At 43.3% G+C, this 27,922-nt stretch overlaps 1 protein-coding gene across 1 annotated transcript; it reads right to left on the minus strand.

Annotated features, from left to right (window-relative positions):
• LOC310780108 (myelin-oligodendrocyte glycoprotein-like) lies at positions 1-27,564 on the minus strand. The gene is made up of 3 exons (XM_083640658.1): positions 27,479-27,564; positions 1,282-1,605; positions 1-979 (listed from the first exon to the last, which is right to left on the minus strand). Exons 1-3 carry the CDS (start codon positions 27,540-27,542, stop codon positions 822-824), a joined length of 546 nt encoding a protein of 181 aa, XP_083496784.1. The 5' UTR covers positions 27,543-27,564; the 3' UTR covers positions 1-821.
• Between the last annotated feature and the right edge of the window lie 358 nt (positions 27,565-27,922).

Consider the following 27,922-nt stretch of genomic DNA (forward strand, 5'->3'; position numbering starts at 1 on the left):
AAACTGTAACTCATATCTAATTTAATGCCTGTTTAACTTGGACTGTAAATTCATGTAAATTCACTGCTTATTTAATGCCTATTTAACTTAGACTGTAAATGTCATGTACATTCAGTCTACACACGGCTGTAGCTCAGGAGGTAGAGTCATCCACTCATAGCTTTGGATAAAAGAGGTCGGTGGTTCGATTCCCGCCTCCTCCAGTCTGCATGTCGAAGTGTCCTTGGGCAAGATACTGAACCCCAAATTGCTCCTGATGCTGTGTCAGCACCCTGAGTGGTAGCCTGTGTGAATGGATGAATGTACCTACTGATTGTGAAGAGCTTTGGATAAAAGCGCTATATAAATGCAGGCCATTTACCATTTTAACTCAGACTGTACACTCATGTAAATCCACTTCCTATTTAATGCCTATTGCTCACTTGCAACTTTGTGATTGTCTTTAGTTATCTTCCTACTTCTTCTCTCTGTATATTGATTGACCGCTACGCTGCATACAGACACTAAGACAAATTCCTCGTAGGTAATTTGCATACTGTGGCAATAAAGGTGATTCTGATTCTAATTTGTTCTACATGGCACTGTAGAAGTCAGTGTTTGTACGCAGGCATCTGGTGTTATTCTGTGGTGTTGAGTTGGAGTTACAGCACCACCTAACTGGCCTGGAATGTGTACTACACTACAGCATTTTCAATCACTTTTGTGGATCAGTCTGAAGGAGATTGTTATGACAAAGCACGGAACCAAAGGCCAGAATGCAACGGCAGTCTCCCGTTTTATGCAGCGACTGTTGTCACATAAACGTGGCCTAAAACTTGCTCCTATATGACAGCATTGGTACAGCAGCGGCTGTACTGCTGCCTGCACTGCCTTCTTTTTCTGTAAAGGACACCAACAACAACCACAACAACAGCAACACCAAGAAGAATGACCAGTGTCACGACTCCTCCAGGTCCAACAGCACCTCCATCCACGTCACCTGAGAGCAGAAAACACAGGTCAGCTAAATAATGACTGGACAGGAGAAAAGCCTACATCTCTTTGTGTGTGTGTGTGTGTGTGTGTGTGTGTGTGTGTGTGTGTAAGGACTCGCATCACCCAATATATCTCCTCCAGTTTCACAAAACCATTCATACAACCTCTTATCAACTGTAGCTTTATGAAACATTTTATGAACATGTTAACAAGTTATACATCTTATATTTGCATGCAGGGCCTCTTCATAACTTTAACATGCAGCAAACTCCAGACTAACTCTGGTGTAGAAGCCTACCAGCTCACCTGACTCTTGAACCTTGAGTTCGATGCTGGTGATTTGATTTGTTTTTCCCTCCTGTGTTCCCACCTGACAGAGATATGTTCCAGAGTCGTTTCTCCTCACGTTCTTAAGAATGACAGACAGGTTTCCGTCCGTCATATTTATGTCTAACAGCTCCACCCGGCCTTGAAAAGATGGATTGCTGGCCAGGACCTTCCCGGTCCTCCAAAGGAAGACATGATTTTGCTTCCCCAGGTCAGGTCTGATCCACTCCAACACCTTGATGGAGGCTTTGTTGGGACTCTGACACTTCAGAGTGACATTGTCTCCTGGGTGTGCTGTCAGCTCTAAAGGACAATGGAAAAAACACAGAACAAAAATGTCAAATGAACAACTCAAAAAAGGGACAGGGAAATATGTGATGCCCTTTCATTGTGATGTTTTTTTTACTTGGACTTCCACCAGCAAGGCTTAGCTGTTGTCCCCTAACAAAGATACACATAACTAGAACGACCGCACCGCAGATTTATGCCTCTGCCATTAGTTCATTCTTGAGTCCAAATCGCCATTTGATGCAAATTGGAAGAAATTCTGTCAAGTCGCTCCTGAGGTGTTGCGTTACAGAGCTTGGAAATTGGGTGTGTGAGGTCACAGTGCCCAGCAAGCAAGGATGGACCCGGACGAATCGAGTGAGCCCAATCGGGGCCAGCTCAAGTCATATCATGATGAGTCAGATCTGGCCCAGATTATCACTGTATCACTATCCAACTAATTTCAGTTGCAATCAATCAGGTATTTCTCAGCCTGGGCTATTTATTTATCCAAAAATCTGAGTGATCAGCACTTGCATGTGGACACTGGACAATCTGCGCTGATTAACAAACTGTTTAATCGCAGCCGTGGAGGTGGGACTATGAATTGCGGGGGAATCCTGCAATTGTCTCACTTGCATATCTTGTTGCCAGATTGTTTTGAAAGAGAGAAAATACACTGTGAGACGTAAACTACATTTATGAGTTGGAAGTTGGAATGCAGCAGTGGGCGGCTTTAATGTGTTTCGGGGTTCTGCTTATGTCTGATCCACAAAGACTTGTGACCGATCCACGTTTTAAATAAAAAAAACACGTTTCTGCCATAATCCTACGGTATAGGCTATATTCGTGTCTCGTATAGCCTGTTCGTGCAGGAGCACTGGGTATACAACGTTATAGGCTGGTGGTGACACTTGTACATTTTGAGGGATCTCCCAATGATTGTTCGAGATTAAGGTTTGAATTAAATTAGCTTTAGTTTTTATTAAAACTGTCCCGACTCCATGGATGTTATAACGCTATAAAAAAAACAAGGGATCCATGTTTTGAAGCGGTAGGCTATATTACTCCAATGTACAGCGGATTATTTCAGCAAACAGGTAGTGGAGTGGTAGAATAGCCGGCCGGTAAATTGTAGATCCCGAGTTCAAATCCTACTCAGGGCAGTATTATATTTTTTGAAAATGTAGCATAAATTGTTAATCTGGACATAAGTATAGCCTTATGTGTAAAGCTGCTGAATATACACTGTGTACATAGCAGAATAACTGAACATGCCCATTCATGGTAATGTCATCTTTTGACATCAGCTTGACGTTCCCATGTAGACGTCTAAATCATCCCCAAACCGGCTGTGATTTGGCCACGTCCTGGACGTCCCTGAAAGACGTCATCACAACGTTATCATGATGTAATTTTGCTTGCTGGGTGACCTTGAACTTTGACCTTTAACCATCAAAATCGAATCAGTTCATCCTTGAGTCCAAGTCGATTTGATTAAACTTTGTCAAGGCATTCCTGAGATATCGCGTTAACAAGCTTGAAAATGGCGTTCGAGAGGTCAGTGACCTTGACCTTGACCTTTGACCACCAAAATCTAATCAGATCATCCTTGAGTCTAAGTCGATGTTTGAGGCAAATTTGATGAAATTCCGTCAAGGCGTTCCTCAGATATCGCGTTAACGAACATCGGACGGACGGACGTATGGACGGACGGACGGACAACCCTAATCCATAATGCCTCCGGCCTGGCTATCGCTGGCGGAGGCATAAAAAGGAGCTAGAACTGTTCCCTGAGGGGCTCCAGTTTTTGTCCAGATAGCATCTGATACTATATCATCCAGCCTAACAAACTGAGGTCGAGGCACAAGATATTTCATGCACCAGGCGATGGTTGAATTATGCAGTTTATACTGAATCAGTTTGTTTGCTAAAATATGTGGCTGGATAGTGTTGAAGGCGTTAGAAAAATGAAAGAACATTTCCCTAGCAGAGCTGGCAGATGATTCAAGGTGACTATAAATTCGATGCAACATAAAAGTCAGTGCAGTTCAACTCCTACACTCTTCCTGTATGCAAAAATAAATAAGCTGCCACCTGTTCCCTGAGGTGGCCCAGCACAACCCTTTCAAAACACTTCATAATGTGGCATATCAGAGGAATAGGTCTCAGGTTAGTGAGGCTATTACACAGTACACACATTGTTCTTTTTAGGAATAGGGACAATACATGATACTGGTCAATCAGATTAGCGTTGAGTAGCATAGAGATACTCCTGTTTATTTATCCTGCCGGCAACGCCAAGTATGTAACAGTACCAAAACAGAAATAATTACACCATGGGTAGAGCACCTCAGTAAGTATGGGAGACAGGACACCAGGGACGTGCACAGAACATTAGAGGGGCAGGGGCTCAAATTCATAAAAGGGCACTACAGTGGTCGGAAATTTGAGGCAATTTGAAGGCCAATTTAGGGGTATAACTCATTTTAAATATTCCGATTTTAACCAGATTTAGCGGAATATCTCATTTTAGGATGAGACTTGTCACGGAAAAATAACTCCATAACTGAATAATATTAGTATATAAAAGTTGCATGCTGTTGCAATACTGTTGTGAAATCATTTAAGCATCAATATGTATTTGCTCCTTTTCTCCCTTTAGGTTGTTGTACTACAACAGATAGCAACACAGGCAGAAACATTGAACGATACTGAGTGAGGCTTGTAATATACCATGCATTTTAACCATAATTCTAAAAAGCAAGACAGAAGATTTAGATAAGGTGTATTAGAATTTTTTTTATTTTTTGCGGATTCAACAACACAACATCCCTTTCCAATAGTGTAAAGTAAAAAATATTTTCAAGAGCAACAATTCTGCATTTGTTCCCTATATTTTGGTTATTTATTTATTGGGTGGTTTATTTATTTATGTATTTATTTATTCATTCATTTTTGGGTTCATTTTTGGGTTGGTGCCTTCAGGGGCAGTTTAGAAAAACACTGCTCCATGCAGAGGCCTATTACAAATGGTGCATTCAAGGCCAAGAGAGCTCGGAAAAGGCATTTCTCTTTGAATGCTGCCTTCAGTGACGGCATGGAAAGGGCAAATTTCCATACAAAGCACCATTAGAAATGCATTCATGGTCAGGAAAGGGCACTTTTTATTTTATTTTTTAATGTGTCTGAGCTGTTTGTTTTGTTCATGTGTTGTTGGAATGAAAATGAAAAATGTATTATAATAACAAAAAAAAAAGAAAAAAAAAGGCACTTTTTACAGACTGAAAAAAAGGCAGGGGCTCAAGCCCCCTTTCATGTCTATGTGTGCACGTGCCTGCAGGACACCACGATAAATTGCTACAATGAGTTACTTATAAATCCAAGGAACAATGATATGGTTTCTCAGATGCAAGTTGGGCAGTCCACACAGCAAAGACTGAACAGGGAATAATACAAACAAACTGAGAATGCAAACTATAAGACTCAGGTAGGATAAGGTTCAGTGGCTATATTTCAGCAACGGGGGTGTGTCACTGCTAAATGCATAATAGGAAACACTGGTATTGAACCCTAGTGGGAACATTGAGCCCTGGGAACATTGAACCCTGGGAACATTGATACGCTCCCATTAAATTATCTGCCCCCTAGTGTCCATTAGGGGCATGGTAATGTCTACAGGTCAACACACTGACTCAGGATCCTTCGCTTGTCTGCCGTCTGCAACACTACTGAACTGTGTAGTCCTCTCTCTACCATGTTGTCTCCTCTGTCATTGACATTCTGGTATCAGCTGTGTCTTTGCTTGGTTAGGTTTTCTCTCCTTTTAATCTCTTTTACCTGTGTTGTAATTGTAATGTGTCACTGGGGTTTTATCACTTTACTTCACTACTGTATGTTGTGTGCAAATAAATTAAACTAAATCGGATTTCATAACCTCTCTTTTCTCATAGTTGCTGCAGAGAAACCCACAGACACCCTCTGACTTCTGGTATAGTCACACATGCACAAAGGAAGGGGTGGTCTTTATTGGGTGTAACTGGTAAACTTTAGTGTTGATCTCATATCGGCAAGTTGTACAATGGAGACTACGGGCTCTATCGTTGCAGCGGCGCAGTTTCTAGGCCGAGCGCCAGCCGCAGCGCAAAGCAGTGGGCGTGGAAAGGCGCACTTGATATCGTGGTGCTGGCGCTAGATGCAGCCCAAAGCATTACAACCACGCCTTTTAGGCGTAAAATTATGCACCGTCATGCTCATTGGATAAGTGCAATAAACGAATCGCAGGCTTGCCTTTTTAGCTCCAATTCCAGTGATCCCGCAAAACCAGACGAAAGCCAAACGCTCTGCCCCCCCCCCCCTCCCTTCATCCAGTCTGTCTGTCTGCATTATAGGCTATTATTCCATATTATTATGCTTCTCAAACCAATCTAACTGCAGTTTCAATACTGCAAGCATGTAAATACGCTACAATATAGCAAGATCAAAGTGAAAATAATGTTCTAAAGGCATCAGCTACAAAAATATAGCCTATCCCTATATGATGAGATTAATTTTATATTGGTGAAAGTTTGTTCAGAATGATATCGTTTTCTCTCCCCTGCTGCAGGTAGAATGATGCACATAAATATACCCTACATTATGTAAAGTCATTGCATAAATGTGTTTTTATTGTAAAACTAAATGTGAAGTTGGGCAAAGTTATTGGAGCGGACATCACAGTATAGCACATGACAGTAGAAGCGCGTTCTGAAGCGCGTTCCTCTGACACTTATCTAAATGACGTTAAATCGACAAAGGATATATATAGGCCCAGGAGGACATATATGTTTCACTTAGGGTGGTGTTTTAATTTCGATTATTTATTTGGTCCAATATTGAAATGTTCTACAATTGCAGGCTGTGTTACCATTACACATTATTTTAGATCGACCTTTTATATCTATTTCGCCTCATTTAGTTGCTATTTAGTAGCGAAATTGAGTACCCAATTGCATGCTGGGGCATTCACAGGCAGTCAGAGAGAGACAGTCGTATTGTGCCTGTCAGACTGCCTGCAGCCTCAAAGCGGTACACGGAGTTGTTTTACCCAGGCTGGACGCGTTGTCACACAGGCTTGTGACAGTAACTCAACGCGGAAGGATTTATTTCACAATAAACTGGTAAACGCACACCAATGCCTGCTCCTGTCAGTAGGAGAGAGGGAGAGAGTGACACAGGTAAGGGTGACAGAGGAGAGAGGGGAGGAATAGGCCTGCTTTTCAAAGGCGCAAGGCGCTAAATTAACGCCAGCTCGGAAGATAGGTATTTAGCGCCGACACGCCCACTTTGGCCCATTCTGGGACTGCGCCACGCCCATTCGGCCTAAAGCGCATTTGGCAGCGTAAAGCCATATTGATATCGTCCCAAAACAGGCGCAAGGCACGTTTTTTTGCGTTTAAGGCCCGTTTTAGCGCCGAAGGCCTGTGGGAGAATAGGGCCCCAGATCTCTACAATGGCTGCTCTGTAAGTGTGTGTGTTTTCCCTATTTTTCAAAGACCACTTGGTAACCTTTTAAATTGCAAGCCATTAATTATGCAGTAATGCAGCTGGGAAATAACTTAATTTCCAGACAAAATGGATGTAATGACTGAGTGAGTTTAGTGAGTTACATTGTATATTCGTCGGTGTCGGGTGGAAAACAACGACCGCACCGCGGATTTATGCCTCCGCCATTAGTTCATTCTTGAGTCCAAATCACCATTTGAGGCAAATTGGAAGAAATTCCGTCAAGGGATTCCTGAGATATGGCGTTAACAATCTTGAAAATGGCGTTGGAGAGGTCACAGTGACCTTGGCCTTTGATCACCAGAATGTAATCCGTTCATCCTTGCGCCCAAGTCGACGTTTGAGCCAAATTGGAGGAAATTCCATCAAGCCGTTCTTGAGATATGGCTTTAATGAACTTGCGAATGGCATTCGTGAGGTCACAGTGACCTTGACCTTTGACCACGAAAATCGAATCAGTTCATCCTTGAGTCCAAGTCGGTGTTTGAGGCAAATTTGATGAAATTCTGTCAAGGCATTCCTGAGATATCGCGTTAACAAGCTTGAAAATGGCGTTCGAGAACTCACAGTGACCTTGACCTTTGACCTTTGACCACCAAAATCTATTCAGTTCATGTTTGAGTCCAAGTCGATGTTTGAGGCAAATTTGATTAAATTCCCTCAAGGCATTCCTGAGATATCGCGTTAACAAGCTTGAAAATGGCGTTCGAGAAGTCACAGTGACCTTGACCTTTGACCTTTGACCACCAAAATCTAATCAGATCATCCTGGAGTCTAAGTCGATATTTGAGGCAAATTTGATGAAATTCCGTCAAGGCGTTCCTCAGATATCGCGTTAACGAACATCGTACGGACGGACGGACAACCTGGATCCATAATGCCTCCGGCCTGGCTATCGCCAGCGGAGGCATAAAAAGCTATTTTTCACAAGGAAGAAAAATCATTCACATTTTAACATAGTATAATAGTAATAACAACATTAATATCCAGTAATATAACATATTTTGCTGGTCCAAAGTACCTGAAACTTTCACGGGTTAATTTTGGGTACCCACTAAATAAATGTATGAAATAAAACAAAAATGGCCAAATTTGGAGATACAAGGTTTCCGCCCGACAGTAACGATATAATAACGATATAATATATCGTTACTGTCAGTTATATTATAACTTATTTTAAAAATAGATCAATAGTCCAGGCATTTTACGCAAATATGTGGGTCAACCTCACACTAATTGCAACAAAACCAAACTCAACTGATTTTGTATCCTCAATATGTCCTCAATGAAGGAAAAAAAGTGTTAAGGAAATGTATGAAGGGAAAGTTTTGAAAATGACCTAAATATGATGGTAGTCTATGGAAGCCTTTTTATTATTTTTTTTAATGTGCCATAAATCTCATCACTTATATCCTGTATGTGTTTTTTGCTTCAAGGAGAAAATTAAAAAAATAAAAAATAAAATACATTTTTTTTTTTTTTTTTTATAAATAAAAAAACGTTTTTGGTAGCATCATATAGGTCATTTTCAAAATTTTCCCTTCATACATTCCCTTAACACTTTTTTTCCTTCATTGAGGACATATTGAGGATACAAAATCAGTTGAGTTTGGTTTTGTTGCAATTAGTGTGAGGTCAAGTGACATTTTTACTGGACTACAAATCTACTGCACAAATTTGAAAATGTAAACTTAGAAAGGCGAAGGATGAACTATATGAATATATATATATATATATATATATATATATATATATATATATATATATATATATATATATATATATATAGATATAGATATAGATATATATATGAGGATCCGAAGGCAACCAAAGTTATCTGGGTGAGTTAAACATCATATTTAAAGCTGGAAATAAGATCTGGGTTGTAAAAAAAACTGAATTCTCCTTTAATGATGGAAGATACTACAAATGTTTTCCATGTAGAGTTGTAAACCTCAAACTAACGCAGAGCTGCCAAGTTTCACCAAAAGAGTTAGATTTAGGGGGAAGGGATGGTCGCTGGCAGATTTTTTTTTTTTTTTCATGTTTGGTTGGACGGTTCAGAGTTACTTTGTGTGGGATAAGGTGCGTATGTGTGCACTTCTCAGTGACTTATCTTCGCCACTAAGTAACTTAGGCGCTGGACTTAAAGATGGGTCAGGGTTTGCGTAGATTATTTGCGTAAATTGTCTTCTTTGCTTTTGAATACCGTAAAACTGCCAATAAGAGCCCGGGCGCTTATTATGCTAAATCAACTTGGACCCCGGGCGGTAAAAGGAAGACAGGCGGCAATTAGAGTCAGGCGGTTATTGTCATTTTGACATAATTGAGCCAGGCGATTATTATTTTTTGAACAGAAATGCCTGCTCAGCAAAAACGGAAAGTATCAAATTGCTTATTTAAACCAGTGAGATACTACTTAGTACACACAAGAGGGTAGGTACAGGCAGTTTTGAACATGCCTAGTATTACAGTACAACGGACTGGAATGAACGAAAACAACTGAGTGATAGCCTTCATCTTCATCGTCATCATCATCCAACGTTACGGTATCAGTTCATTGCTCTCCTCGTCTCCCTCTGCCAAACAGCCATACCATATTTTAAACAAGTAACATTAGCCTTCCGCTCACACATTCAGTTGTTTGTGTTTCATTGGAAAGAAACTCCCAGCAAAGCAATGTAGAAGGCACGCTAACGTAGCTACCAAGCTAACCAAACAGCACTGCAGTAGACAAAACAAGCAGACTTACCAAATACCGGTAGGTAGACGCCAAGTTTCCAATACATGTCCAGTATAATGGGTATAATCCATACTGCATTTATGATCGCTGTTCCGCTGAGAGAAATGCACTTTTACAAGTGTAACATTACGCTACGTTAGCGTAAGTTGCCCACCGCTCTCGGTTAGACCAGCACGTTGCCTACAGGAATCCGTAGCATTAAACAATGCGGTATGCATACTTGAAACATGTCGGTTACAGCATGTATACATAAAATATAAAACTGTCTGACAGGAGGAGAAACTTCCGCCTGACTTCCTCCAAAACAATGTCATTACCGTAAGTGACTGAATTTAGTCAACACAAAAACATACAGTACAAAAAAACGTATTTATTCTAAAAAAAATGCCCCGGCGGCAAAATGAGTCAGGCGCTTATTATGCTAAATCAACTTGGACCCCCGGCAGGAAATGGAAGACCGGCGGCAATTAAAGTACAGGCGCTTATTGGAAGAATTACGGTATATATATATATATTTTTTTTTTACATCACTACGTCTGTGTGGGATACCTTTGCAACATGATGCTGTCATGTCATGTGTATTATAATATTGCACCTGAAACATCATGTAGCCTATTAATCAAGGCCTATTCACTTCAGTCAGTGGTGTGCCTCTCCCCCCTCCTCTCGCTGCCAAATGCTCACAGACAGGCAACCAGCCTGTGATTAACAATGGATTCTCTCGTTAATTCTTAACCAATTTCTGCCATTAAAAACTTATCTCTGTCTGCACTCACTAATTATGTGTGTCAATTAGGCTATGTTCTTATCACCAGTCAATCAAAGAGTATAAAACTTGAAGTGTAAATGTACATTTTTGTCACCTCACTCGCATCTCATCGTGTTCAACACCTATGACAAGTTTTTTCGATAGCCTATTGTAGATTGACATGATTTTTTTGACGATAAAGCAGCATCTCCCTATACTGTAAGTCCAAGAAGACAGGAAAGGTAGGACAAAGCAATATAGCCTATTGAGAGTTTGTTTCTGTTATGCCTCTAATGCCATAAGCATTTTATCTTTTAATATTTCGTCTCATTGTAGATCATAATTAGGCCTACAACTTTCACCTAATGATTTTCACTTTGATATGCTATGGTGTGTCAGCATGTGTTGTCTATTTGGATAATTTCAAGAATGGCTTTAAATCTGTTTTTGCAAATGAACTATTCATATAGAAATAAATAAATAAATGCCGTAAATGACCAACAGCCACATGGCCATGACCACATGGATTGAAATAATTAATCACAGAGATTAAAATACCGTGTGTTGGCTGGTAGACTATGATTGTTCCAACATTCTAAACATTTCCAATGACTTGACGCGGGGAAGTGAACGGGAAAAAAAGACTTTATTGATACAAGAGCGATCATTCAAAACATTGAATTTTCTTAGAACTAAATACAGGCCCATTATGATAGGTTAGGCCGACATATCTTTTCCAAACCCATTCACTGCAAATAAGTTACCAACCATTATCTCCGCTTGTCACAACAAAGGGAGACCGCAATTTGTGTGGGATAAGGTGCGTACTGTATATGTGTGCACTTCTCAGTGACTTCTCTTCGCCACTAAGTAACTGGGGGCGCTTGACTTAACTCATTGAGTGCCAGCCACTTTTGGAGAACGGACGCTCCCAGTGCCAGAGTTTCAGAGCGTTTTCAGTGATTTCTCGAGGCCCACAGAATATTGTGTGATAAATGTAAACACCGAACACGCACAAAGAACGAGGAGACTCTATTGTATCATCAGCAAAAAAAAGTTTATTGATACCATTTTCCGTTCTTTAGTTATCAGCCGGAGAAGATAGGTTGTTTTCACCAACAACAGACGTTTCAAATTAGAAGCTGAAATAATCAGCCTTTTGTGAAATTAACACCTTAAGTGCCATAGCCGAAATAATTCGTCTTACATAATCCAACGCTTAAGTGCCAGAGCCGAGTTTACTCGTCTTACATAAACATTTTTTTTTTTTTGACGGTGGTACATCAATCAACAACTTTTACATCTTCGAGATCACTATTGGAGCAAGATAATGTGTATAATCTATTTTACCGACCCACTAAGTGTTGACAGTGCTCCCCCAGACGACCGAAATCAAAGAAAAAACTGCCGCGGGACCAAGCCGTTCAAGGAAATGCCGTGGCGATTTTACAGTAATCCGTTCAAGACTTGTCTTGCCTGAGAGCGGCCGCGCACCGGCAGCAGCACACAGAGAGCGGAGAGCGATTTGCAAAATAGATCATAGGTGAAACACACTTTGAAACACCTCAGAAAGGCCAGAATCAACATCTGCCCATCGCCCACGCATTCCCCGGCCCATCTTGACTCGCACAAGGAGCGTCTGCACGCAGGCAAGCAGGCAGGCAGGCACACAGGCAGGCAGCAGCAAAAGCGCTTCTGACACGCCCGCTGTACAGCCAGGAGGAGAAGACACACGGAGGGAGGAGTTTGAATGAGAGGGGTGTTTCCTGTTGTTATGGAGGAAATTACTGTTCAAAACTATTGTTTAGAATGTCTGACGGTCTTACTGATGCCAAAAATGAATGGTTAAAGTGACTGTTTCACAAAAAGCCATTTATCTCTGAATAAATTTCCAGACGCTGAAACCATGCTGTACTCAACGGCTAATATCTACATAACTACTAACTCTGCAAACTAACTCTTTTAGACAGAGAAAGCACACATTCTATTAGTTATTTTTAGATGATTGGTGTTCATGAATTCTTAACAGAAAAAAATCCTCGGCTGTTTCTAAAATGAGCCAGAATCGTCAAAAACACCCCTGGCACAACTTACCTACAGGAATGAAAACATGGCTGGCATTCAATGTGTTAAGCATTTCAAGCACATTCACTGACTCTGAAGCTAATATTTTCTGATGTAGTGACGTGGTGTAGTTGTGTGGTGCCCTGCGTGCCCCAACCCCCTCTCCCCCCCCTCAGCTGCAAACTCCTCCCCACACTAACACACAGCAACACGCACCCAGCGTCTATTTTCGGGGCGCTCCGTTTTTGTGCGCCGGCTCCCAGCGCGACACCGAAAAGCCAAACCGGACTGCTGAGAATGGTTTGGCCCTTCGGCGTCGGGTGCTGCTTTTCTGGCGGCTAATCGTGTGAAGAAACTATGCAGCAGAGACAGAGGGGCTCAGTTGTGGGAGCGGATTGACTGCTGTTCGCAGCTAACGTTAGCTCCAGCCAGAGCAATCTATACGGCTCTGGCTCTGGCTCTCATCGGTTTCCGTTTCATCACGGGGCTTCTTCTGCTGTTTTTCCTCACCTTTCTCTAATCTGGAGAGCACTGTCGCCACCTAATGGGTCCGTAAAATAGGTTATACACCTTCAATAGCTACAATATTTTTACAGGAGATGCATGAGGCTTTGATCCACGTCCCACCGTCAAAAAACGCATTTGACGCCGATCGACATCATTGGCACTCAACGTTACTATTTGATTTGACGCCGATCGACGTCATTGGCACTCAATGAGTTAAAGATGGGTCAGGGTTTGCCTAGATTATTTGCGTAAATTGTCTTGTTTACTTTTAAACAGTTTTGTTGTTTTGTTTTTTACATCTATACGTCTGTGTGGGATACCTTTACAAGACGATACTGGGTGGTGAAACATGGATTGGATGGAGTAGATAGTCACTTGACAGGTTAGTCATGGTTTTAGTAGGGATTCTACGCAAGGTTTGATAGATGACACCCCAGGTGTCTCTCCTCACGTTAGCAGAGCTACTCATCCTCAGTAGCAGCGGTGCTTCTAGCTGTCGCACTAGCACTAGTGTCTAAAGCAGGGGTGGGCAACAGTTTTGACCCGAGGGCCATACTGACTTAGATGAAGTTAGCGAAGGGCCACACACTGGAAAATTGAATTGAAACATGAAACACAGCACCTATTTATGTTAATACATGGATTTGGTAGACATCACAGATTGCTAGGCTATTTGCCTGCACAGAAGGCCTGAGTCCTTGTTTAAAAAAACAATAAACCTCTGTTAGAAAATGTTGAGACTTTTTTCCTCACAACTGTATGTATGAAAATATTTGCTTGCATAAAACCATCTTAAATGCAGTATCAACTTTTAAATTACACCTACATCTTGCCAATTGTCTGATATACACCACAGGTCAGGTCACGGATGAAACACATTGGATTATGTAATAAATATGGACTCAAGGCAGATTGGTTTACTATCACAATTTAATCAAGATGTATTATTTACCATTAGAGTACATGCCTGCATCAATGAATGAAGAAATTATTCACCAGGGAAGCAAACTAGCCACCTTTAGGTGACAGTCATCTTTTTAATGCCAAAATAAGGAAAACACGTATTTGCAATGCATACACAACTTCAAATATGCAAACTCATGGAGGGAAAAAGGTGACACACACAAAAACTATGGCAAACACAAAACCACTACAATCTTAAGTGTTTTGGCATTAAAAATGTGGCTATCACCTAAAGGTGACTAGTTTGTATCCCTGTTCACACTTAGGAACAGGTCAAGTGCATGAATAAATTATATTTTCCACAAATCACTTTCTGTTATGTTTTTACTTGTGCACTGTAACTGTGAGACTGTTATACTTGTGTAGCTCACTCAAACCAGTACACTGAATGACACTGTGTCATGAAAGGCATTGCCTACCCATGTCTTTCAGCTTTTATGGGAACAATTCAGACGGTCACCACTCTTTGCAAGAGCATCAAAGTCTGGCATCATGTCTGATGTTGAAATCCGCAGCACTGAAGACAGGTGTTTATCTGTCAGCCTGGATCTGTAACGTGACTTGTAGCTCATCACAGAAAATGTTTGTTCACACACATAAGTGGAGCCAAACAAAACAAGCATCCTCTGTGCGTGCCTGCGCATGTTTGGGAACTGTGTTTCGTTCAGTGAGTCGTAGAAGCTGTCCAGTGTGGATGAAGTGAACTTCTGCTTGAGAGCAGGGTCGCACTGGATGTCAATCAGTTCTAGTTGCACGTCCGGGGGCGCTTTGTCACTGTCCACTGAAAGGGGAGAGGACACCAGCTCCAGTTCTCTTTCAATCTTTGCAAAGTCAGCGAAACGCCGGTTGAACTCGGTGTGGAGATCTGTCAGAGTAGTGGCGTATCTGTCAGCGTGGGCGTGGCAGGTTGGCGCATCCATGGTAGCCAGCGTTGGGAAGTGTGTGAAGCACTTTTTTGTCATTTGCTGGGAGAACAGGGTGAGCTTGGCTTTGAACGCTCGCACGTGTGAGTACAGCTCGTGCACAAACGCATTCTTCCCCTGCAATTTCAGATTTAGGTCGTTCATGTGCTCCATTACATCCACCCCAAATGCAAAGTCACACACCCAATCCGCGTCTTGCAAATCTGGAAACTCGTCCGTTTTGCTGACAGTAAATGGCCTGCATTTTGACAGTAAATGGCCTGCATTTTGACAGTCACCAGAAATGTGCCAATCTCACCTCTCAACTCCCACACGCGGCGAAACACCTTCCCCAGGCTCAGCCAGCGGACGTTTGAGTGGTACAGCACGTCTGTGTGTTCTGCCTCCCTTTCCTCCAGTAGCCGGATGAACTGGCGGTGGTTCAGCCCTCGGGCCCGGATGAAGTTCACGAGTTTCACCACCGTTGTTGCGACATGATCAAGTTGCAACACAGATTTACACAGGGATTCTTGGTGAATTATGCAATGTAGAAAGATCAAATCTGAGCTGGGATTGTCCTCTCGTACCCGGTCCTGTATCCTCCGCAGCAGTCCGACGTTCTTCCCAGTGAGGTTCGGGGATCCATCAGTGGTCACGTTGAGCAGTTTAGTCCACGGGAGGTTCACTCTCTCCAAACACCCTGACACTCTGTCGTAGAGGTCCGATCCCCTTGTTGTTCCCATCATCGACTCCATTGAAAGAAATTCCTCCACTATTTCAAACCTCTCGTTGATCCTCCTGATGAAAACAAGTAGCTGGGCGGTATCCTTAATATCCGTGCTCTCATCCAGCGCGATGGAAAAATATGTGAATTCAGCTGCCTTTAACAATTCAGCAGACAACTCCTCGTCAATTACTTCCACACGCCGAGTGACTGTGCGACGAGACAGACTCACGTTTTCAAACTTATCTTTGTTTTCTGGGCACAGTATGCTAGCCGCCTCTAACATACAGTCTTTCAGAAGCTCACCATCAGAGAAAGGCTTGCTGTGTTTTGCTAGCTTGTGTGATATCATGTAGCTAACTTTCTTTGCCGATTCTTGGATGGTCGACTGCTTTGTAAAGATATTCTGCCTGGCAATTAAGTTGGAAGACAATTTCAGCGCTTTTGCTTCCCTTTCCTTCGATGACAAGTTTCTTGTATCATAGTTAGTATGCTTGGTTGAAAAATGTCTCTTGACGTTGTATTCCTTGAACACTGAGATACTCTCTTGGCATATCAAACATATGACCTTTGAACCAACACTTGTCACGAAGTATTTAGATGTCCACTCTTGCTGAAAAATCCGGCATTCAAAATCAATTTTTCTCTTTTTCGGCCGATCCATCGTAAATCTCATTCATTCTGTCAGCGCACAGCTGCAATAAATGCCAAGTTGAGTGACGCGACACGCCCACCAGACGCTGTTTGGGCCATGCGCATGCGTTTGGGCTGTAAATTCAATCTACATGTAGACTGACACCGCCCTCTGTTGGAATTGAGGTAGAAGCACGTTTTTATTTCATTATTTTTCCCCCCTCTTTGAGGACGTCGCGGGCCGTACTGAGACGGTCCAAGGGCCGGTTCCGGCCCGCGGGCCGTATGTTGCCCATGTATGGTCTAAAGACACTAGTGTCTGAAGACAATAGCGTCTGCACTAGTGTCTGAAGACACTAATGTCTGCATTAGTGTCTGAAGACACTAGTGTCTGCATTAGTGTCTGAAGACACTAGTGTCTGAAGACACTAGACACTAGTGTCTGTCGCACTAGCAAGTGTCTGAAGCTGTTTTTTGTTTCTTTGTCAAACTGAAGCTATCCAGGCTTCTAGACCTTCGGCGGCTGTAGCATTTTTTTCCGGTGGCATGGTACACTACTAATGCTACTTTACTGTATTGGCTGTTTACATCACGTGGTGGCACCTGGTGGCTTCTTCTTCCCCAAATGGATTGTAGTAGTAGAACACGCGCTCATGGTGATATTGATAGATGTGATATTGTGAATCTGCAAAGTTTCTACGAGAGATTATTCAAAAACTTACTTTGGTACGTCCATCTTGTGTTTTGTTGTGGGTTTCTCCTCGCCGGAGTGTTGAAAATCTCCACTTTGTCCGCACGCATAGTTAGAGGACCCTATCTTCCCTCTGGCCTTAAAATAGCGTTTAACACCAGGCCTAATGCTATTAGTGGGCGTGGTCAAGCGCAGTCCCTATTTTCCCCTCGGCGCTAAACCCTGCCTTAACCATTTAACCACGCCTTTTAGGCGTATAATTATTGTGTTCTGTGGTCATTGGTGAACTGCAATTACACAATGACATTCTTCCTTTCGAAGCTCCGATCCACTCGATCCAGTCCGGGTTGCGGCTGCATGCTTTTATAACTTGTAGGCTACCTGCTGCTCCTGCACATCACAGCACAGGCTAAATGATGCACATAAATATAGCCTACATTATGTAAAGTCATGGCATAAATGTGTTTTTATTGAAAAAGTATGTGTCAAGTAAGCCTTGTTGGAGCGGACATCACAGTACAACCGTGTTACTCGTCTATGCACATTGTATTTGCGACGGATATTTATGCCACCTGGATTACATATGTTTCACATAGGGTTGTGTTTTGATTTTTATCTTTTAGGTTGTCCAATATTGAAATGTTCTAGAATTGCATGTTGTGTTAACATACATATTATTTCTATCTACCACTTAGCCTACTTAGGCTGATTTGGTTGCTTTTTCTTGTCCAAATGTATTAAGCCTCAATGCATGCTGGGAGATGCACATGTGTGTCTGTGTGTGGGATTTGGTAGGGGAGTTGGCGCACTGAATAAGGCCTAGTTTTGAAAAGTGCTAAGCGCTAAATTAACGCCAGTGGTGAAGATAGCGTTTAAGGCCGAAACACCCATTCTGGCCTATTCTGGCACTGCGCCACGCCTCTTCGGCTTAAATCACATTTCAGGGCCTAAAAACATGATGCTATCTTCCCGAGTCAGGTGCAAAGCGTGTTTTTTTGCGTTTAACGCCAGTTTAGCGCCTAAGGCCAGGGGGAAGATAGGGCCCAGAGTCTCCTCTCGTCTCCTGCTGCAGCAGACAGGCAGGAGTCTCCTTTATGTCAAGACAGAGGGCATCATGGGCATGCACAGAGTGAGCGCAACCAGAGAGTAATCAGTTTCATCGTTTACATGATAACATTTTTCCTTTGATCGGTTTATGAAAAGGTTTAACCTACACCTCTGCAACCGATCGGGCCTGTTTAAGCTGATTGAGGTGTTTTGTGGTTTTAAACCTATTTCAAGCTGATCTTATATTGCTCCATGTAAACGTGCCTAGTGACAGCTAAGACATTTTGATGGAATAGAGTAGCACTTTGTAGAAAGTAGTTTGACAGCTAAGACATTTTGATGGAATACAGTAGCACTTTGTAGAAAGTAGTTTGAGAAGGCATAAGTAACTTTTTTTTAGAAGAGGGAGAAAGATGTTAGTTCAAGAAAGACCCAGGTGTAGCCTGAAAAGGTGTTCACCTGAGCTTAATTTGATCAGCTAGTCCAGAGCGTTAGCACGTACAACGAGACACAACGTGGGAAGAAAAATAAACAGACGACTTGACACCTCAATTCAGTCAAAACTGGAACAGTGGTTTCTCATGTACCTTGTAGAAACTGAAGTTGCATACTTTCTCACGCTACTTCTGCAATGACAAAACCAAAGACGCAGAAAAAGTGATGCTGATTATGCTGGAAAGGCCGGCGATACTGTGGTTATAGTGGTGTCTAAGAAACGCTGTCTGGATTGGAAGGAAGTCGCGTGCGACAGCATGACAGGCAGCTTCTGCACAGATGCTCTTGTGGTGCAGATGTTTGACCTAAAAAGATCACTCATTAGAGGTCATACCTCCACCGACACCATGCACAGTGTCATGAAATTAGTTTATTTGATTTCAGCATTTATTTAACCAGGTAATATCTCATTCAAATTCAGATTATATCTCCTACACATTTCATTTCTATATCCTTGATTAGCTGCAGCTGGCATGAATAAGACATAATCACCTCACCTGGGTGAGTGAATCACTACACCTGTGGGTGATTGATTGGGTGGACAATCAGAAAGTCCTGTAATGAATAACACTACAGCTTAACAGAATATATATATATATATATATATATATATATATATAAAGATACAGGTAAACTACTTAAAATTATCTGGGAAAACCGTCAGTAGTAATGTTTTTTTCCCCATGTTTCAGGAAAACATATGAAGTTGAAATATGCATGTATTTTGATGACTGCTAATTTTCACAATAAAGCTCCTCTTTCTGTTTTATGGCTACCAGGCTTTCTGAAAATGCCCTTGAAGACATGTTATTTACAGATGAAAATACCATTGGAAACATGTTGATGAATGAAAAATCACTCAATTTCTTCTCACCAATGACACACGAGGAGTGTGTCGTTGGTGGTGATGGCGTGTGTGTGTGTGTGTGTGTGTGCGCGTGTGTGTGTGTGTGTGTCTGCTTGTGTGTGCGTGCATGCATCCCCCTCAGTCACAGGAACAGACTGAGCTGTCAATCACCCTGCCACCTTCCTGTATGTGTGTGGTCGTCTCTGACATTTGGTTTGGTTCCTGTATTTCAACATTCCCCCCACACACCCACATACACAGTCCCACATGTTGATTTGGCAGTTATTTCTCTATATTGTGATTACTACAAGTAGTGATAAAGTATTCTTACTATATAATGAGACAAATATCAGAACATTACTTTCAATTTAATATCAAGTCATTCAACTATGCAGCTGCTCCACAAAGTATTCAACCCCCTAAATTCTAACATCTCTGCTATGATTATGGTACAATAATTATCATGCACTCACAGTTTGAGTGTAATGCATGTATGCCTTTGGGTGCTTAACAGATGCAACAATGTTCAGCTCTATGGATAACGCACAAACACATACAACTAAACAAGACAAACCTATACTGGAGTTGGGATGACTGACTATTTTGTGCCGATATTCAATATATTTACATTTTTCCGTCTTCAAGTAGATTTTCTTGCAGTGAAAAATAAATTCACACTGTGTAATCATTCCGGCTATTATACCAGACATAGCCTGGTAAACCAGCCCGTCACATGAACTCACATTTCATTTGGTTCTGCGAGACGGTCCGGCCCCAAGGCCTGGGAGGGTGTTCAGCAGAAGCTGCAAAGCGGAAGAGCTAATCAGCGACTGCGCCGAGTGCCCTGTGATTGACGGCGCAAGTTGGCCAATCGGGGCGGACTGACATAGTTGATGACGTGATTACAGGCCGACGCTGTAGCAAACATGGCGGCTTCCGAAGTAACTAGCAGTAACGTGAACGTTAGCATAAACACATGTTACGGCCACCTTTGAAAAGGCTCGCTTGGAGACCAATAACATATAAAAGAAGGAGTCAAAGAACAAGTTTTCCAAAAAAAAGTATTTTCCAACTCAAAAATTAGCTCTCTAGAAAAACCAAAATAACAAAGGGGTCAGGTGGGACGGCCAAACAGAACAAAAGAGCGGGCACACACTGGCCGACACACGGCCGGCGGACCAGGCACCACCCTAAACTACAAAACATAACCAACTAAACTGTATAAACAAAGCCACGGAAACTAAACTACCATACCCACCTTTCCCAAAGTAAAGAAAGGATAAATAAAAGAAAGTAAATCAAAGTACCAAAACAAACCAGGTACATGCTGCTGCCACCAGCATGTAGGGGTGTTGAGCTGAGAGAGGGAGGGAGAATGACTGAAGCTGCCACTATTTATGAATGAGCTCTATGATTAACAGATGAGGATCAGCTGAGTCCAGGCATAAGCAATGCCACTGGAATGGAGAGGAGGATCAGCTGAGCCAGGCATGAGCAGCAGAGTGGGATCAGCTTAGCAACCAGGCCTTAGCAACCAGAGGCATGACAACTAAGTGGAGCAGAGAGAAAGTAATGTTAGGAGTGAGAAACGTACAATAAGGGGGAGCGCATCACACACAGCCATAAGTGAAGTTATTGCAGAAATAGACTCAATTACAACAATTAAATAAGAGCAAGAGTATGCGCTTGCGGAGTTTCTCAGCAGAAAAGACGGCAAAAATCATTTACAGCGGATTCAGCCATAACGCTACTTCGCTAGCTTGCTAATGTTGCTGCTGGCTCTGAACTAAACAGCGCCCTGTGATGACGTCACTTGTTTTGGTACGCTGATTGGCTGAAGGCGTTTGTCTGTCAACACAACTACGCCCGCCCATGCTCCCGCCCATGCTAAGGACTGGGTGAAGAGTTGGGGCCAGACCGTCTCGCAGAACCAATTAAATGTGAGTTCACGTGACGGGCTGGTTTAGCAGGCTACCAGACATATGGACTGCCACACGGAAATGAGAGGGATCCTGATAAGGAAAATGTTTGCAGCCTTTATAGCCTACTACTCATTAGAGTCTCCTCTCCTCTCGTGCTGCAGCAGGCAGGCAGGAGTCTCCTTTATATCAAGACAGAGGGCATCATGGGCGTGCACAGAGTGAACGCAACCAGAGAGGAATCAGTTTCATCCTTTACATGATAGCATTTTTCCTTTGATCGGTTTATGAAAAGGTTTAACCGACACCTCTGCAACCGATTCAATCGGTTTGGGCCAGTTTAATCTGATTGAGGTGTTTATATGGAGCATTTTTAATCGGTTTGGGCTTTTAAACCTTTTCCAAGCTGATTATTGCTCCATGTAAACGTGCCTAGTGACAGCTAAGACCCTTTGATGGAATAGAGTAGCACTTTGTAGAAAGTATAGTTTGAGAAGGGAGACGTATTTTTTTTTAGAAGAGAAGAGAAGATGTTAGCTCAAGAAAGACCCAGGTGTAGCTTGAAAAGGTGTTCACCTGAGCTTAATTTGATCAGCTAGTCCAGAGCGTTGGTGTACAACGAGACACAGCGTGGGAAGAAAAATAAACAGATGACTTGACTCAATTCAGTCAAAACGGGAAGTGGTCTCTCATGTACATTGTAGAAACTGAAGTTGCATACGCAGAAAAAGTGATGCAATACTGTGGTTATAGTGGGGTCTGAGAAACACTGTCTGGCACGAAGCCGTGCCACAGCATGATAGATATTTCTCCATCTTCATGACTACAGAGACAGTCTGTGTCTCGTCTCACGCTGGGGTAGCTGGCTGGGAGTGTGGTCAGGGTGGCATAGTTAGCATTTAGCTACTAGCCCAGCCCAGGCAGACACGATCGGGGATTTAACCCCCGCAGTATACGCACATCTGAACAGACGTCTATGTACCTGCTCTAAAACCCCCAATCCTGTACTGCAGGCATGTCCAAAGTCCGGCTCTGGGGCCAATTGCGGCCCGCGGACTGATTTTAAGTTGCCCTCGGCTTGTCTCTCAAAATATACTATATGTGGCCCTCCACACAGTGTTGGCTAATAAAGCCCCCCCCCCCCCCCCCCCCCCCCCCGGCATTTTCACATTATCTAATCTGGCCCCCATTCAAAAAAGTTTGGACACCCCTCCTGTAGTGTAAAGCCGCAGCACCATCATTCAGTGATGTCATCATTGTGACTTCACTGATGATGTCATCAGTGACACACATGAGAGAGACTGAGGGGGAGATAGGAGATGAGAGATGAGAGAGAGAGAGAGAGGGAGACATTGCACAGGTGAGGCAACGCAGCAGCTGAGCTGCGTATGCGAGCTGCAGGGCGGTTGAGCCTATGGAATCGAGCGCGCGAGATGCCTAGTGTAGGTAAATTGCATAGAAACAACTCACCAAAATTGACTATTGCACAACTGACTTCACAAAATTTCCCCCACACCCAGCGCATCTTTTGCTGAAATGACACTGCTGGCTAAACTGTTCATCCAAAACCCTGGTCAACATGTTTAATGAAAGTAACGGTTTAGTTGGGCTAACCAAAGTTGTTGCTGTCCACATTCATCTCTCTCTCCCTCTTCACTCTCTCCTCTGAAGACATTAATGGCTTTATTCCCGATAAAGTCTTCCAGTCTTTCTAACAGACACTAAGGAGACAGGCGCCCAGGCAGGCTGCACTCTGCCTGCCACAGACATGCTACAGCATCAAAGCCACAGCTGGCGAGCCGGTGCCGCGTCTATGTGCCGACAGCCCACAAGCAGAACCAGCTGAGCGAGGTGGCGTGCAGCGTCTCGGTGGACTGGCTGGAGCTAACCTCTCCCAGCCCCCACGCCTAAACCTAACCTCTCCCACCCCCCATGCCTAAACCTAACCTCTCCCAGCCCCCACGCCTAAACCTAACCTCTCCCACCCCCCACGCCTAAACACAACCTCTCCCAGCCCCCACGCCTAAACCTAACCTCTCCCACCCCCCATGCCTAAACCTAACCTCTCCCAGCCCCCACGCCTAAACCTAACCTCTCCCACCCCCCACGCCTAAACCCAACCTCTCCCAGCCCCCATGCCTAAACCTAACCTCTCCCAGCCCCCACGCCTAAACCTAACCTCTCCCACCCCCTACGCCTAAACCTATAACATCGGCATTTTGGGCTGTCGGCACTGCGGGTGGTCGACATAGCGGGTGGACCCCGGCGAGCCTGCCGGAGAAACTGGCCTGCAGCTCCTCAAACATGTGACGCGAACAGCGCAGGTATAAGATGTGGGTTATATGATTTTAACGCACGAGGGTGGTTGCCTCCACGAACTGTATTAAAATCGTATAATGCACATCTAGGAGTTGATGATCCCGCTTATACCCTGGTCATTTGACAACAATATAAAAGAAAAAGCACTTGCAAATTTTTGGTACAAGTTTAGCAATCAAAATCTAGTTTTTCACCAGCCATAACTGTGTTTATCTAGCAAGACTTGGGGAACCGACAAATACCTGGAACAAGCATTAGCATCCCATCAGCTTCTCATGCAATGGAAACATTGTTTGCTGTTCCAGTAAATAGGACGAACCTTGGATACGAGCCGGTATGGTGCAGGGAAGCTAGTCCGCTCAGCCAACCCGTTCTCACTCTGAGCGCGTCGCATATTGACGCTTTGTCCTGTCCCTTGTGCGTCGCTTGTTACTAACATGGTACCCTTGAGCGACACATGAAACGACTTGGGCTTTCCGACTAAACTCAATGCAAACCCATGGAAGTCATCTTTGACGCTTATGGCAACTGCTCCCCTATTAGCCTAACTGCTCCACCATTAGTCAACTGCTCGCCCATTAGGGTCTGGAGGAGCTAACCTCTCCCAGACCCTAACCCTAAACCTAACCTCTCCCACCCCATGCCTAAACCTAACCTCTCCCAGACCCTAACCCTAACCCTAACCTCTCCCACCCCATGCCTAAACCTAACCTCCCCCAGACCCTAAACCTAACCTCTCCCACCTCCCACGCCTAAACCTAACCTCCCCCCAGACGCTAATGGTGAGCAGTTGACTAATGGGCGAGCAGTTAGGCTGATGGGGGAGCAGTTGCCATAAGCGTCAAAGTTGACTTCTATGGGTTTGCATTGAGTTTAGTCGGAAAGCCCAAGTCGTTTCATGGGTCGCTCAAGGGTACCATGTTAGTAACAAGTGGCGCATAAGGGATGGGACAAAGCGTCAATATGCTACGTGGTCGGAGTGAGAACGTGTTGGCTCAGCTCATAGAAGCTATGTACCTGCTCTAAAACCCCCAATCCTGTACTGCAGGCATGTCCAAAGTCCGGCTCTGGGGCCAATTGCGGCCCGCGGACTGATTTTAAGTTGCCCTCGGCTTGTCTCTCAAAATATACTATATGTGGCCCTCCACACAGTGTTGGCTAATAAAGCCCCCCCCCCCAACATTGGCCAAATGTTTACTGTGCTGTTTGATTAAACATCTGTGCAGGTTGCGGAGCGAATTAATTTACAACATGTGATTAGACTTGAGCTGGACTATGTGTGTATTATACGGTTTTAAGGCACACCTGCCGGCCAATCAGAAACAAGTATTCACCCCGACCATGGTATAGCCTATACTATAACAGGGGTTCTTAAACTTAAGGATACCGCGGCACACTTTGAAATCTGAAAATCTTCCCGGGGCCCACCCAACCCTTTAATCACAACACTGATCAACACACGAGACTAAGATGATGTATTTCCTATGTTTTTTATATTATATATTTTTTATTTCATTAACAGAGCAGGTGAACTTGGGCATAAGGGAAATTAATAATCCATCCACATACAAAAACATTTTGGCAAAAATTTACCCAAAAGCACATTGCCAACATTTTCTCCCCCCTTACTCATCAGAAGTATGAGCATGCATAACATATTTGTTGAGACAAAATGTGATGAGCAACAACCGAAGAAATCAATCCACAAGCTATTAATGCTATTTAGGCTGTGAAAAATGCTACATTATCTGTAAAGGGGAGACTTGTACCCATTGGACCAATTTTCATTCAGATAAGTCAAGGGACCCCTTTGAAATAGTTTTCCCTCGCCCAAATTTAACCTACGTTTGGAGGGTTATTTAGCCCCCTTCCCGACAAGCATGTTATGCTTGGTACCAATGGATGCCTTAGGTCTAGTTTCTTCTGATAACAGGATCTCCACTGTAGCTTTAAAAATGACCCTGCTACAGCCATTTGATTAAACCTGTGAAAATCGGGAGTGTTGGTAGACCAATCGCGGCCTGCACCTGCAGTACGCGGCCTACAGTTTGGGAATCACTATGATGTAGATGGGGAGATAACAGGAAAGAGTGAAAACTATTACCAAGTCTATGCATTACATCAGGGGCACTCAATTAAAATTCATAGAGGTCCAGTTAGAGAAAATGTCCTCAAGCAAAGGTCCGGAACATTGTAACGTACAGTAGCTTGCGTTATGATTCAGTGCCATTGAACTTAGGCTACTTCAATGATTGCAGTAGCCTAATGGTACAATGTCTGTATGTAGTCAACGACTGACTGTTAGATCAAAATAAACATCAACAATGTTTATTTAGTTTTCATATTTAACTGGATTAATTGTAAATAACTAGCCTACACTAATAATAAATACATGTTATTTTCTCATTTCAAGTAAAATAATGGCTGCATTTAAAAATAACATACAACAGAGTGCTTTGGGAAAATGTGCATTTTAAAAGTGTTTTAATTTGAGAAAGAAAATCTTCTTTTCTTCCCTTAACTCCACCTTTTCTCTTGAGAGAAGTGAGCTCCCTATCTATCTATCTATCTATCTATCTATCTATCTATCTGTCTCAGTGTCTGTCTCTATCTATCTATCTGCCTGTCTGTCTGTCTGTCTGTCTGTCTGTCTATCGATCGTTCGCAATGCAAACGTCACATGCCGTTGGGCAGTGAATGTGTGAGTGTGCCCTCAGTCTGGATTTGAGTGTGTTTGCTCGTGTGGCGCTTTCACAGACAGGTTAGGATCGCATCGCACTTCACATGAGACATACTGCCTGGTTTTGAGCTGCCCGTGAGAACAATGAATGAACATCTAAGAGTCTGCCTGCTCCGGATTAAAACAAAATCTTTGTTTTTGCGGTCTACTCGTTTCTTTTGAGCACACCATGTTAAATGACTTGTAGCTCTCGCATATCTCCGTGTCACTGACACTCGCCTGCAGCACTGGAACCGACTGGAGCTGAGCAGGCAGAATCGAATCGGATATTTGATTGGCTGAGTAGCATCACGTGTGATGATTTACAGCGCATGCATTGGTCTTTGAGCTTCCTGGCAGATTAAACCAGCTACCGTAAAGGGTAGAAAAGCATGTGCCGGTTAAAAAAGAAAAGCTCGGTGAAATGTAACAATTCTCAATGATTTGTAGGTTATAGGGCTCGGTCCGGATAGGACGGCGTCTGGGTCCGGATGCGGACCGGAGTCCGGACTTTGGGGATCGCTGCATTACATTCTCTCCTTGGGCTAACTTCTAGTCATTGAAATCCTAGACGTTTGAGTATATAGGTCTAGCTGCCGTCAGGAATGCTTCAAGTCGAGGCTGACGTAGAAAGCGAGAAAAAACAAAACAACATGTCGGGTGATCAAATCTGGCTACAAAGGAGTGTTGCCAGCTGAAGACCTAGCCTGATCTCATTAAATGCATATGTATGTTTTCTCGTGGAATAGATATGCGGAAATGCGATTTGGTGTGCAGTTTGACAGCAACAATGGCGGCAAACTACGATAACATACCACTAACCCTTAACCTAACCCCGACCCTAACCTTAATCCTAAACCTAACCCCCATAACTTCCACATAAAATTATTATGCAAATTAGATTTCTAATGTAAGTGGATGAGGGCGAAGTGCGTCTGAACTGCATGCGGAAACACAGTTTCCGCATATCTATTCCACGAGAAAACATACATACGCAGCCCATGAGATCGGGTTGGAAGACCAGACAGAATAAAGAGCACTCACTTGATTCTTCTGAACCAGAAATGAAGGTCAATACTGCAAATATGACCAGCAACAGAGTCTTCATCCTGGTCAAGGAGTCTGGCCGATGGTAGGTTGCCGCGCGAGGAGGTGTAATGGCTCTTCTGTGGTCCTGTCGTCACCCTGAAGAAACCTAACCTAAACCGAACAACCCACCCCTTATGCCAGCATGGGCACCTGGCCAATCCTAGCACTTGAATGCTGCACAAGGCGGGTCTTATCAAGTGGGTACTGACACCATGACTGACACACTCCACCATCCTGTTGTTTACTATTTTCTATATGAATTGAGTTGACCATAATGCATTCTTTATTTATTTACTCTCAAGCGTAGTCTTATCTCATGCCATTGTTTGTGTGGTAGAAACACACACACACACACACACACACACACACACACACACACACACACACACACACCTACAC

Source organism: Poromitra crassiceps (genome assembly GCF_964638095.1).
Source record: "Poromitra crassiceps genome assembly, chromosome: 7".
In the NCBI taxonomy this organism is placed as follows: Eukaryota; Metazoa; Chordata; class Actinopteri; order Beryciformes; family Melamphaidae; genus Poromitra; species Poromitra crassiceps.

Excerpts from the sequence above, each read along its gene's own strand:
- LOC310780108 (XM_083640658.1), bottom strand. The coding sequence starts at position 27,542 with ATGAAGACTCTGTTGCTGGTCATATTTGCAGTATTGACCTTCATTTCT. Across the intron at positions 1,606-27,478 it reads TTCTGGTTCAGAAGAATCAA|AGCTGACAGCACACCCAGGA; the intron begins GTGAGTGCTCTT and ends ATTGTCCTTTAG. Across the intron at positions 980-1,281 it reads ACTCAAGGTTCAAGAGTCAG|GTGACGTGGATGGAGGTGCT; the intron begins GTGAGCTGGTAG and ends TTCTGCTCTCAG.